The 14,074-nt window shown below is 37.0% G+C and overlaps 1 protein-coding gene across 11 annotated transcripts in view; it reads left to right on the top strand.

Annotated features, from left to right (window-relative positions):
- The window catches only part of LOC135758134 (band 4.1-like protein 1), a 142,413-nt gene that overhangs the window by 111,927 nt on the left and 16,412 nt on the right, over positions 1-14,074 (top strand). For 4 of the 11 annotated variants that reach the window (XM_065272988.2, XM_065272994.2, XM_065272990.2 and 1 more), the window contains exons 11-15: positions 410-585; positions 2,227-2,417; positions 2,742-2,774; positions 3,813-3,842; positions 13,254-13,405. In XM_065272988.2, coding sequence (XP_065129060.1) covers positions 410-585; positions 2,227-2,417; positions 2,742-2,774; positions 3,813-3,842; positions 13,254-13,405 — 582 coding nt within the window. The remainder of the gene's footprint in view (positions 1-409; positions 586-2,226; positions 2,418-2,741; positions 2,775-3,812; positions 3,843-13,253; positions 13,406-14,074) is intronic. The other 7 variants (XM_065272991.2, XM_065272998.2, XM_065272996.2 and 4 more) reach the window with 5 other exon arrangements.

The following is a 14,074-nucleotide window of genomic DNA, read 5'->3' as shown; positions in this document are numbered from 1 at the left end:
GAATGTCTTATCATCAAGCTCTCGCTCCATGTGTCATAGAAAATGTTTGCCATTTTTTGTCCTATGTCTAAATTTGTTTCTACATGCTCCAATTTAATGTTGTGTATACTCCTCTAAACACATGGTTGTTGGAAACTGTTAATTAAGGAATCAGTTCGTGAACTGTGCTAAAATCTCTAGATTTGTATTTATACAAATCTAAACTCTGCTCAAATTAAAACTGACTTGGGGTCAGCTCTTTTGACTGGTAAGCAACTGCTCTTTAGCCATTAGCCATTGCAAATCATCATGTAACAACTGCACAGCAACACCCTGGCAACCACCCAAAATGTTGTTGAGATTTAAAAAAAAATCTGATGGAAGTTTAATAAGTGTTTCAACTTAAAAATTGTTCTGCATTGATTTGTAGACTAGTATCTCCCGAGCCACCACCAAAGGGCTTTCTGGTGATGGGTTCAAAGTTCAGATACAGTGGAAGAACACAGGCCCAGACACGACAGGCCAGCGTTCTGATCGACCGACCTGCTCCACACTTTGAACGGTCTACCAGCAAGAGATACTTGCTTTCTCGCAGCCTAGATGGAGGTAGGAGCTCTTTCACTTTTCTCACCTTTGCAATTAACTACAGCATCATTGTTTGTGTTGTGGCCAAGCTTATTTTTACTCTGTGGAGACTTCTCTGTCTGTGCTGCTCTTTCTGGTTTGTTATGGGCCAGCAGGCAATTATGGGTTTAAAACCGGAGCGGTCCCATTTGAGAATCATCCCTGACATAAAATTCAAAGATATACTCATTAAACTTTAAAGACCTCAAATCAAACCAAACTCCTTTTCTCATCAATAATTTGGATAATAATTTATTTAAAGTGGGTTTTTTGCTTATTTATTTACTTCATGTTAATATCTACAACTTTAAATTAAGTGAAAATTTTGTGTTGAAACTTCTTTTAGATTACCAATTACCGTATTTTCTGGACTATAAATCAATCCGGAGTATACAGTAAGTCGCATCAGTCAAAAATGCGTTTTGAAGAGGAAAAAACTGGACTATACGTCGCGTTTATTTAGAAAATGATTTCACAAAATCCAAGGCGAAGAACAGAGATTTAATCAGGAAAAGCAAGTTATTCAGCTAAAAATAGCACAGAACAGCAGCCTGAATAGATGTCCATACATGTTAAAGCAACATAAACAGTTATTTACACGATACACAATACATACAGAACATATCTGGGGGACTGAAAAGGCTAAATTAAGACGATAAGTCAAATCAAGTTCAAAAAGGTCCTGAAGTCATTCCACATCACTGAATCCATTGAATTACATAAATACAGGAGCAGCATAAAGCGGACTCTCACGGCTGTAGACGGTAATGGTTTCTCTTGGTTCATATGAAATAATTTTAGACGTATAAGGCGCACCTGACTATAAGTTCCAGGACCTGTCAAACTATAAAAAAGTGACTTATAGTCCGGAAAATACGGTAAAGTATTTTTTTAAGTTAACCCAACTTACACTTTTAACAGTGTAATTATTAGACAACCATATAATGAAAGCCATTAACTTCAGCGTCATCTACTGTATACATTTTTAGTTTGAAAACAAACTTAGTTTTTATGCTATTTTAGCATTACTTCTGTTTGGAGTTTGTGTTTTTGTACTTAAACTCTTTGAAAATGAAATGGCTTTAAGAGCAAAAATATTTACAACAGAAATAAAATAATCCAATTTAACATCGAAAATTAACTGCCATTTGATAAAGTACTTGGTGAGGCTTTTTTAAATACTCAAATCAATACATAAACTTTGTAAAACTGACAACGGACATTTTGACACACGTAATATTTTTCAGTATTTTGTTCTGCAATTTTAATAAAAAACTGTTTACAGATCTGTTGTCTTATATGAGGCTGCTTCACAGAGCGCAATCTTGCATTGTATTTTTAGCTTTTCGTCTTTACTGTGATTTCCTGCACATGCAGAAGACCTATAATGTCCCTGAGCATGTTTAAATACTTTTAACATTAAGTAGATGTTCAGTTTAGTTATGTATAGAACCGCATAGAGTTTCTGTAAAAGTTCGGTCAGGTTATATTTTTATTTATATTATATATAAGATATTATTTATTATAAAGACATTAATTTTTCATCATGTAATAGCTGATTTGCTTTAATGGAGACACATTGGTTCTAGAATTGTAAGCGTTTAACTCATATGTCTCTAACAGAGTTCTCCCGACCGGTGTCAACGCTGGGTGAGATCCATGATGGTCTGTCCCAGAAGAGCGAGAGCGACCAGCATCACTGTCTGTCTGCAGATGAAGGTGAACCTGATCTCAGTCTGGACCAAGACCAAGATCAAGACCAGAGCAGGAGTGAGGAGATGGTCATGACGCCAACTAGGAAAAAAGACATCAAGGTAATATTGTTTTTCATCAGATGACACACAAATGATTGTTCAGTTTATCATAAACTTCATGGACACACTCCTCTATACCTGTCATTACTAATGAATTTAACTGTAATAGCTGTAACATCCCAATCCTGCTTTAAACTGACTTCACTGCTAACACTGAACATAATCTGACTCGTGACATATACTCTCCTCTCTCACACTGTATGGATATTCAGCCTCACTATCATATCTGCCTCTAACTCTTTCACTAATTATTACTAAACCTGAGATTTGATTTATGAGACAGCTCTCTGATTTATTTCTCCCTTAACCCTTTCCTGGCTAAAGGAGGACGCAAGTCTGGCTCTTGATAAACAGGAGGTATTTTAAAGGATCACTGTCTGTGGTTTTATCTTACATATGCATTTTCTGGTTTATGCAAACAGGCGTCACCATAAGGTCATTGCAACCACATTTGAGAAAACTGTGTTATGAAGTTATCGTGACGACAGTCATATTGTGTGTAGTTGATTTGGTGACACTTTAATGTTAGGCTTAAGATTTTAATATGCTGAGCTTTAGATTTCATTTATTTACCAGCAGCCTGTTTGCATAAAACAGCCGAAGTAAACAAACCCCCTACCCCAATCCACACACCTTCAAGATTGGTTAAACTTTCTTTAGCCTCACCTTGTGACCTTTTGGATGATGACTTGAAATCCAGACTGCCATATTTGTGTTATTTTTACATTACTTGACAGATTAGCTAATTCTTCTGCGTTTTACATTTTTGGTCAATGTGGTCAATTCAGCAGATGGATATCTTTTGTTGTTGCCTTGTCTCGCTGTTTTTTCAGCATAGAATGGCAGGAGTGTGTTTAAAGGCACAGTGTCAAGATTAAAAAATATATATTGCGGTCTGTTTCATGTAAACAGCTGTGCTCTGCTTTTGTGTTTTTTAACATGGCAAGACATCTTGTGTTTACGCTTTCTAATGATAGTAGTATTATTTTCAATAGAAAAATGCTCTGTCAAAGTTTTTGCCATTAAATTCGTTTTGAAAGTGGATAAAAGCAGGAATACCGCACACTTTTTTTCCAACAATGGCTTTAATGAAATTTTCAGTATTCGATACCAAATTCAGTTATTTTACTATTTATTTAAAAAAAAGACATTGTCTTAACCAATTGTAACGCTAATACTTATTATAGTTTTAGTGCCTAACCCTACCCAAAATTGTCCCAAAATCTTTACCCTTGCTGATCTACTGTGATCCTGAACTGTTGTTGCTTTTTGTGCTGGTTTTTGTTCGCTCTTGTGCTCCCTGACCTCTCGCCCTGCCTGTGACTAACGCCAACCTTCATCCTGTTCATCCCTTCATCTCTGCTGCCTTCCTCTGCCTATTCTGAACACCTGAAGCAGGAGTTAACCCCTCTACACAAGCAGGAGGTATCTCTCCCTCACACTTATATTTGAATATATCCAAAGTGACTTAAGATATTTGCACATTGGGTCCGAAATACTAGTCCAATATTATTGCACGTTAAAAAATAAATACGACCTCATGTTGTGTCATTTATCTTTACATACTGCCTCCAAAACTTGCGTCCGTCAGGTTCGATTTTCAAATGTTCTGATCATTTTGAGAGGCGTTATGACATCAAAGTCACCATATTAGCGGACACCAAAATCAAGAATTGAAACAGAAGTTGATCATCATTTCACAGCACAAGTGAGGAATACAAACAGACGGATTATAAAAACGGATAGAAAGTGCCATGACTGTCAGGTGTGGTAGCCCACATTCGAAATGTGACCTTCTTCATTTAACTCATCCCAATGTAGTGAATACACACGCACGCACACACACACACACACACACACACACACACACACACACACACACACACACACACACACACACACACACACACACACACACACACACACACACACACACACACACATTCTGGTTTCCATGTTTTGTGGGGACATTCCATAGACGTAATGCATTTTATACTGTACAAACTGTATATTCTATTCCCCTTACCTACCCCATTCCCTAACCCCAACCATCACAGAAACCATTCAGCTACTTCACATTTTCAATAAACATCATTCTGTTTGATTTATAAGCTTGTTTCCTCATGGGGACATCAAAATGTCCCCACAAGGTCACAAAAACACTGGTATTCCTATCTTTGTGGGGACAATTGGTCCCCCCAACGTGATAATTACCCGGCCGCACGCACGCACACACACACACACACACGCACACACACACACACACACACACATACACCCACCAGAGCAATGGACAGACAGTGGCAGCAGCCCATAGTCGGGAGCAACTAAGAAAGGTGCCTTGCTCAAGTTAACTACTGTAACTATTCATCTTCGCAGTGAATATATATTGATTTGCGGGGTTTTTTCTCGCAACAGATAAATTAATACGGATCCGATACAGTGTGCATGGTTAGTGTGCGTGACGAATTGTAGGATAACAAACACAAAAAAATTACGGACTTCAGTGTGCAAAGACCTTTACGGTGCATCAATCTATACACTTTTATCAGTATGTCTTCACTGAACCAACAACCTTTACAAGTCATTTTAAATTACTATTTTTTACTTTGACTAGTGATGAGGTGCTATTAATTATATACAGGGTACAATTTGTGAAAAAACAGATGGTGGATGTTTTTCAAATGTTTTTATTCATGAAAATAAAATATGTGCTTATATTTATTATTCAGTGTATTAAGCTTGCAACTGTTGAAATATGTCTAAAAATGTAACCGGTCCTATTCGCACCTACTCTGGGGTGTGTTTCCCAAAAGCATCATTAGCCAACTATTTTTGTAAGTTTCATCATTACTGACAAAGTTTAACAATTTGGTGTTTCCCGAAACCATAGTTTAAACGAACATTCGCAAGCTGCATCGCAACTTGTGTGGTTTGAACGACAGTTCTTCACTTGTGGTTAAAACATAGTTCCTTGCTATTATACTATGAAGGCCTACGTTGATCATGCTTTTGAACAAAATAAGCCAAAAACATGTAGTGCATTTTATATCCATCATTCTAAATATATTACAATTTTATTTTACGTCTTTAAGTTTGTAAACAGAATTAAAGCACTGCATTTGAAAACTGTGCATGTACAAACTCATACGAGCTTTAAGACCCTGGGGAATCCCTGCAGGAGTGACATAAGAGTGAACTTGCGCATGAATTAAATATCTTGAAAATTAACAACAGATAACTAAATCACGATAACAAAATCAGTCTTCCAGTGCAATATACGTTGTTTACAGCAGTAATCTCACATTAAATCAATTTGCATAGATTAATTAGTACTCCACCTCCCAAGTGACATCATCAACCATGTTGTTAAACCAACATGGTTCAAACAACAAATGTCAACAAAGTTACTATGCTTTCGGGAAACAGTCATGACAAGCTTGTTATTCAAAAAAACGCCTGGACCGGACCGGTTTATGTCCCCTCTCATGGGTGCATTTTCCGAACAATGACGTAACTTGCTGCTGAACCACCATAGTATGATGCATAGTTCATTTACATCACTCCTCCCAGGGATTCCCTAGAGTCTTAAAGCTAGCATCTCTGCACACATACACATTTTTAAAAAACAGCGCTTTAATTCTGTTTACAAACTAAAAGACGTAAAATGGACTTTGTATATATTTAGAATGATGGATATAGAATGAATTGCATGTTGCTTGCTTATCTTGTTCAAAAGCATTATCGATCTACATGTCATACTAACTAGGAACTATGCTTCTAACCACAGGTGGAGACCTGTAGTTCCAACCACACAAGTTTGAGATGCAATGTTCATTTGAACTATAGTTTCGGGAAACACCAAAACATTGAACTTTGTTAATAATGACAAAACTTGTGATGTTAGTTGGCCAACGATGCTTTTTGGAAATGCACCCCCAGAATGGGAGTTGGGTGCTCTAACAAGGAGGCTAAAGGCCATGAACTATAATGGAGGCCAGCTAGTCTCACTCAAAAAAATTATTCAAGCCCTTCTTAGAAATGACACATTAAAATTGTGTTAAATTAATTTAAAATACATCATTAAGAGCAATAACTAAATATATATTTAATTAGTCTAACACAAAATGAATATGTACTATAATTGATTGATTTATTTTTAATTGTGTTAACACAATTAGTTTGAGTTTGGGTTCTGGAAAAAGAATTTCCCAGCATGCTTTGCATGCAACTGCTTTTGGAAAGTAATTTTTTTAATTAAGTGTTATTGTATGCATTTTTAGGTAAAGAGAAAGACTTAAAGGGGACATTCCATGAAAATCAGACTTTTTCCATGTTTAAGTGCTATAATCGGGTCCCCAGTGCTTCTACCAACCCAGAGAACATGAAAAATAGCAACCCTGTAACTTTGTTTTGGTAAGGCTCTCTCTGCAAGCATGTGAATAAATAGGTCATTCGGATTTCGCTCCCCCCATGACGTATTAATGGGATCTTATTATAATGATGCCGCCCCTTCATCGGCGCTATCCAATAATGACGCTGCCTCGCGAGTGCGAGTGACAGAGAGAAAGAATGACTGACAGCACGACCCGTTTGTATTCCCTCAAACACAAACAGTAGCCTACAATCTTATAACTTGTAGTTTTAATGGTATTTCTAAAGGTTGAAGATTATGATTAATTACCTTAGTGCAAGAGAGAGCGCCAGTGAGTGAAAGAGAGCGAGTGAGCGAATGAACGAGAGAGAGACCGTTCACTTTCATCAATACAAGTATGTTGTTTAATATGTTTCTCTGAAGTTTATATGAATGGACACGAGGATTAATGCACTGCACGAGACAAAGTGAGAGAACAAATGAATTGTTGAATACAAATTGTTGATGAACAAATGAATACAAGGAGTCACAAGATAGAGAGTGATATGTAATATGAAAGCCATTATGCAAATCTGCACATGGGCGTATCCGTCATATCATTAGCTACACGTCACAAGACACTACATGATTTCAATTGGTCATTTGTCCATTTTTTTTTATAAAAAACTGTTGCATACGCACAAGCAAACGCTACCTGGAGCACACGCCCCCTTTCACTATTTTACAAGTTTGCGAGGGTAGTTTTTATCAGAAATGACTTGAACTACTCTAATTTTGTTCAGAACACTCTACTAGATGCGATGACGAGTTTGGATTTATCAGAAGATGTGTTAGAAAAACATAATCGTCGAGTGAACGGGAGTATGACGACATGTTTACTGGATATCAGGATGTAAACAATGGACATATAAACCCTTTTTTTTACCGGTTTGACTATTCATACGTTCTATTCGTTCTATTTCATCATAAACAATCTGAAAACAGGGCTTTAAGTGTAAAATACCGAACTTGTCCTTTAAGTCAGGGGTCCCCAACCTTTTTTTCACCACGGTTTCAGCTTTAAAAAATTTCGTGGACCGGGGGGTGAGATTGGGGGGGGGGGGGGGTCGCTGAATTGCTGTTCAAACGTGCTGAAAATCCTCCTTTTCGAAATTTACGTTTTAAACGGAAGTAAAGATAACAACCATGCATTAGGAAAATTAATAATTGCTTTATTTAGGCTATAGTATATTTTCTATAGACGTGTAAAACCATATTTTGGCGGATTGTTTTTTACTTTCATTGTTTTTACTAGTTTGCCTGCCCATTTAGTCTTAATAATTAATGGAACCTAAACGAACTTGGCTTTCTGTTCTCGAAGGCAGCTCAAATCTTGGTCGGGCTCGAGACTTCCAAGTAACAGAAGAGAAGAAAAATGCAGTGAAGGCGGAGAGATGCCAGAAGAATTGCTGCTGTGGGCGCAGAGGCACGTAGACTCACGTTTACCATGATTAATGATGAATTGACAAGTTTAGGTTCCTTTCAAACCTACGTTAAAAGTGTAGCCATTAAAATATTATTAGCATAATAGTTTATTTTGATCATGGTGCTACGATCGATGGATAATTCTGAAGTTGTTTTAAAGAAGAATAAAATAATTACTTTTCAGTCATTTGCGCTGTCACACATTTGAACGTCTCCGCATATGTACATCATTGCGACGTACATTTGCAAATGATTCATAAAGTCATACCTCCACAATTCTTTGATCGATTGTGTTTTAGAAGTACTGTATGCTCAAACTCTAATGACAGCAATGTGATCGCTGATGCGCTGGTAGAGAGAGAGAGAGGCGGAGAAAAAGAGAGAGAGCGCTGCTCTGTTCAAAAGTGGAAATGATTGATGTTATTTGAAGTCGGCTCTTACAGTACAAAATACCTGATTAAGCTATTACGTGGCTATTATACACATTTTTTCGGGACGTTCTTGCGACCCGGTGGCTACTTGTCCACGACCCAGTACTGGGTCACGACCCGGTGGTTGGGGACCTCTGCTTTAAGTCACAACCTCGAACTTCGAATTAAAAAAATTGGGATCGTCGATGCTGACACGCCCCCATGTCACGTCCAGTCGGCTTGTCAAGCGGGGAAAATAAACCTCTCAGAGGTGCCTTTAAAAACATTGGTCCAGTGGAACGCGATTTATATTTTAAACACGAGGTATGTATTGCTACAACTCCTTGTAATGCATATCAAAAACAGGATTACTACCTAGTGATCTGCCTTTGGACAGAGCGCAGCTCTCTCTGCACGTGCGTGAGAGAGGCGCCAAGATGCAGCGGGTTATATTTTAAAAAAAAAGGGATAGTTTGCCTCAGCTCACAGGAAACGCATAAAACTGAACAAATACGTAAGGATTACTACTTTAGTCTATGTTTAGACTTTGGACAGATGCGAGAGTGCGTGCACGTGAGACAGAGAGAAGCGAAGCTGCTTATGACGCACCGGTTTTATTTCATATGCTAGGAGGAGTCCAAGACGCGCGCATTAAGTCCATGTGCGTGCAAGAAGGAATCCTCTCTCTACAAGCTCTTTCCCGTAAGTAAAGCCCACAATCCCCCATGCGAGGAAAAGCACGCAATGTGCATGTTAATGTGAAACTATAATAATAATAATAATAAAGGCATATAATTAATAATTTAAAAATCGAGAATCGAATCGAATTGTGACCTTAGAATCGAAAATGTAATCGAATCAAGGATTTGGAGAATCCTGACACTCATTTAGACATTGCGCTGTGCGCTTTAGACAATGTGCTTAGATCGTTAAAATAGGGCCCATAAAGTGCCTATTTTAACATGCCACAATAAATTACCTATATCGTATTTTGAGCTAAAACTTTACATATGTACTCTCTGGACATCAAAGATTTATTTTATATGTTAAAAACGTCTTGTGGAATGTCCCCTTTAATAGTGTTTAATGTCCGTTTATCTTATTGATTTAGAAGCGTTTGTGTTATATGTTTTCAAATTGTTTGGTTACCATCGTGCAGAAGAGTGGCGCTTGTGATTAGGTTGTGGATGTGACCTATTTCTATCAATGAGCACTAACTGTGTTAATGCCTGTTTGGAGATCAGTCTCTTCTCACATGCTCATCCAAAGAATCATATTTTATTATTATTACACTCTCAGAAATAAAGGTACAAAACTGTACCTTTTCAAAAAGTACAAAAAGTTGCACCTAAGGATTTCATTTTAGTACCTCAGAAGTACATTCTGGTACCAAAGAGAGTTTATTAGTACCTCAAAAATACATATTAGTATCTCAAAGGTACATATTGGTACTAAATGTTGTACATATCTGTACCTAATGGTCCATACAATTACCTTTTTAAAGGGTGCTGCCCCACTGACAGCTAGGCTACATATTTTGACTTTTTTTCTAACAATATAGGTCCTTAAGGTACGGTAATCTACCCAAAATTGTATTCTGTTTTGTAATCATGTAAGGCAGGGGTGTCAAACTCAATTTCACCCCGGGCCACATCAGCATTACGGTTACTCTCAAAGGGCCAGTTGTATTTGAACGACTGTATGAATGTATCAACTCTTTTATTACTGTACATTACATAATTTTCTCTGCATTTGCTTACTATTGGGTTTGTTAATAACTCAATTAATACCTAGCTTTGAAAGTAGAAGCCCAGGCATATAATGACTAAATGTATAGAGTACAACTATTCTACAGATTATTTAAAAAATATTTGTGGTGACAAAAACACATGTTGTATGTGAGTACACTCAACATTTTCTGTTATCCTTCATTGTGCAGGCAAAAAAATGAGAGGCATTTTAAGATACTAATAAAGAGTTTTACAATCTCCACCACAATATGCATTTATTAGACACATATACTCTCGCTTGTCATTTCTTGCCCTCTTTACAAAAAAGCTGTGATTTTTTTTTACCTGGCTTTGAGTGTCTGATTGACTGACGTCTCATGAGTTCAGTGTTGTAGGCTACATATCAATAGTTTCAATCGTTTATTAAAAGTGATCAGTTCAGATGAGTCATTAGTTCGTGTATCCCAGTTGGACATCGCAAAACATTTGTGTTAACGAGACGGAAAACATTTTCTCGCTGGATGCGCGTGAGCGTGCGCGAGAGAGTGAGTGAGAGAAAGAACGAGCAGATACTCTCCGTTTATATGTCCAAAGGCTGCAGCCTGCGGAGGTCACATTCGCACGTCATACGCATATTACAACTATTTACTATAAACGAAGAATAATATTTAACTTTATAATTGTTAATATATTGAAACAAGACAGTCTTGATGATGTATGCAGCCTGGAAATGCGACCTCCGTACGCTGCAGCCTTCGCATTAAGACACGGCCACTCTAGTAGTGCGCGCGTGCGAGGTACTGCTCGTTCTCTCTCATGCAATCATCAACATTATCACTGTAATTATATTACAAAAAGACTTTGGCGGGACAAAAATTAGTTTTGGTGGCTGCTAAAAAAAATCAATGTAGGAAATAACCTGCGAAAAAATAAAACTTATAATAACAATAAAATAATCTGTAAACTCTCGCAGGGCACATAATTAACATAATTTGTAAAATCTCGCGGGCCAGATGAAATGAGGGGGCGGGCCGGATTAGGCCCGCAGGCCTTGAGTTTGAAACCCCTGCTGTAAGGTATCAAACGGAACCTTAGGGTACAGCCCCAGTGACAGAAAAGGTACAGTTTTGTACCTTTATTTCTGACAGTGTAGCATGCTAACATGTGCTCATGCTAATTGGTATGATATAATAACGTTTTATATAAAATAACAGAATTGAGTTATTCAAACTACACTACATTGAGTTATTCAGACTAACTAAATTGAGTTGAGGCAACTAATTTAGTATTGCCATTTACTTTAATTTGAGTTGGACTAACTCAATATATTTTTATTGTGTAAAGCAGTTTTTTATGAGTTAGGGGTACACATTCATATAGGATGGAAATCCTGCCCACAATTTTATTGAGTTAATCCAATGAATAGGTTTTTTTTGAGTGTTGCTAGCTGCTACCGTAACTTAATAAAGCAATTGCGGAACCTGAACTTTACACTCCAGAATGAATTCCTTATTTATTTAATTTAAAAAAATTGCAAAATGCAATGCACAACATACTCTCAATATAACAATAAACAGGCTGTATATGCCTACTTGGACAAGATGTCAGACTAAGAAAATAGACTTTTTTGCTTTCCAGTGGAAGCGCTGACAGTAATACTACATTCCTGATTTTAGTTTGCACTATTGAGTGGCATACTCATATTAAATTATCTATATTGTAGGCTGTAAATATGGTGGTATAATGACCATTAATCATGGTGGGGTGGGGGGATAAATTGTGTCCCTACTGGGGATAAAAAATAATTCATCAGAAGCAGGGATAGGACCAGTAAGGGGAAAATCCCCAATCCCCCTAGCAAATCGCACACTGCTTACATAAAATAAAGTTGAAATTGCTTCAGTAATTTTAACTTTATTTTGTAGATTACAGCAACCTACCCTGCCTGTGAAAGCCCAATTAAAGTTTTTTTTTGTTATTCACTGTTTTCTACAGTACATAAAATCATCTTATATCATCTAAAGGACATTCTGTGAAAATATAATCTTGTTATATTTAATATTGACTGAGTAAGGTCATGTCAAAGATTGAATATAGTGAAATAAATGGTTGAAATCGTTATCTCAGAATCCCAAATACTATTACCATGTATGCACATGGAGTAAAATGTAATCATGTTATTTATCTTTTACTTATTAACCACTCAAGTTACAATAAATCTATAAAATAAAAACAAGATAACTTGGTAAAAAAAAAGGATCTGCCACAACATGGGACTCTTAAAAACATTTGTTAGTACAAACTTTTCTAATTAAATAAGCAAAGCTGCTACAGAGATATAATTGTCCAATTTCAGCATTTTCTCCAATTTGTTCCAGTCATTAGGGCCAGGAAAAGAGTCAGAACAGCCACAGTTTTTGTTTTTGAAACATTCACAGAGATGCAATTAAATCCTCTAGTTTAAAATGTGGCAGATTGTAGCATATTTTGCAAACAAGTTGGTGTCAGACCAAGCAAGCTTTTGTAAACAAATGTAATCCAGTCCAGTACAAATGTTCTGCATGCAGTATGTTTTGCCCATGCAGTACAAGATTCCCTATGGGACCTGCCTGTGCCAGCTAATGCAAAAAGATTGTATTACCATCTAATACCACCACTGTACCTCATGCTACTGTCAGATTTATACGTGAATGTTATTAATTATCAATTCGCCTATACGTGCACATCATATACAATTATTTTGCAAAGTTAGGGCATCATAGACCAGCCTCAACAATTTCTGTATGATGAAAATCATTAAAATGACTGCACAATAAAAACCCTCCCAGATGACTGTTCATTCTCCATTGCCATCTAGTTTCTAGACAAGTCAGAAGATGTTCTCCTGAAGCACCAGGCCAGCATCAATGAGCTGAAGAGAGCCCTGAGGGAACCCAGCAGTAAACTGATGAACCGGGAAAAACGTCTGTCTGCGACGTCCCCCAGCGAAACTCCAGAGAAGAAGGCAGTGAGTATGAAAATACAACAGGAGGCCTATAAGATTATCTGCTGTGGCGAAATGGGGGTCACACCTGTAGCTCTCTGGTCTCTTATTTTTCCTTCTTAGTTTGACACAGAATGATATTTTTGGGAATCTGTTAGACACGCAGTATTGCCGTTGTTTCTGGTGGTTTTCTGGTTTGTGTGAGATTGGCGTGTGTCCAGTAAATTATGCAAAGATTGTGTGCCATTGTATTGATTGACACTTTATCCAGACATGTTTTTGAGTTAGTTTAGTTCTTGTGATGCATGCTTAAACCTTTTAAAAAAGGTTGTTATGCGAATGGTCTGAAAATAAATCCCTGGGCATGCCAGAGGACGTTGGAAATGCAGGAAATGTAATTTTTCTGCACTGGTGTTGTTGTTTAAACAAATTTTTATATTAATTTAATATTTTCTGGAAGTAACAGATTTTATGATTTAAGTTTCTTCAGCATCTGAAATGCATGACAATTTCTTCGTTTGACAATTGTACATTTTATAGTTTCTTTTTTTTTTTTGAAGGTTGTTGTAATATTGCTTTGTTGTGATGCTTGCCTGCTGATTCTGATGATTTATGAAACTGAATGAAATATTTCTTTGTTCATGTGCTATGATAAATGTCATAATTTTACACTTTCTTTCTTTTTATATAACAAT

The sequence above is a fragment of the Paramisgurnus dabryanus genome, chromosome 14, assembly GCF_030506205.2.
Source record: "Paramisgurnus dabryanus chromosome 14, PD_genome_1.1, whole genome shotgun sequence".
Classification (NCBI taxonomy): domain Eukaryota; kingdom Metazoa; phylum Chordata; class Actinopteri; order Cypriniformes; family Cobitidae; genus Paramisgurnus; species Paramisgurnus dabryanus.
This window is presented reverse-complemented; position numbering and strand designations above follow the sequence as displayed.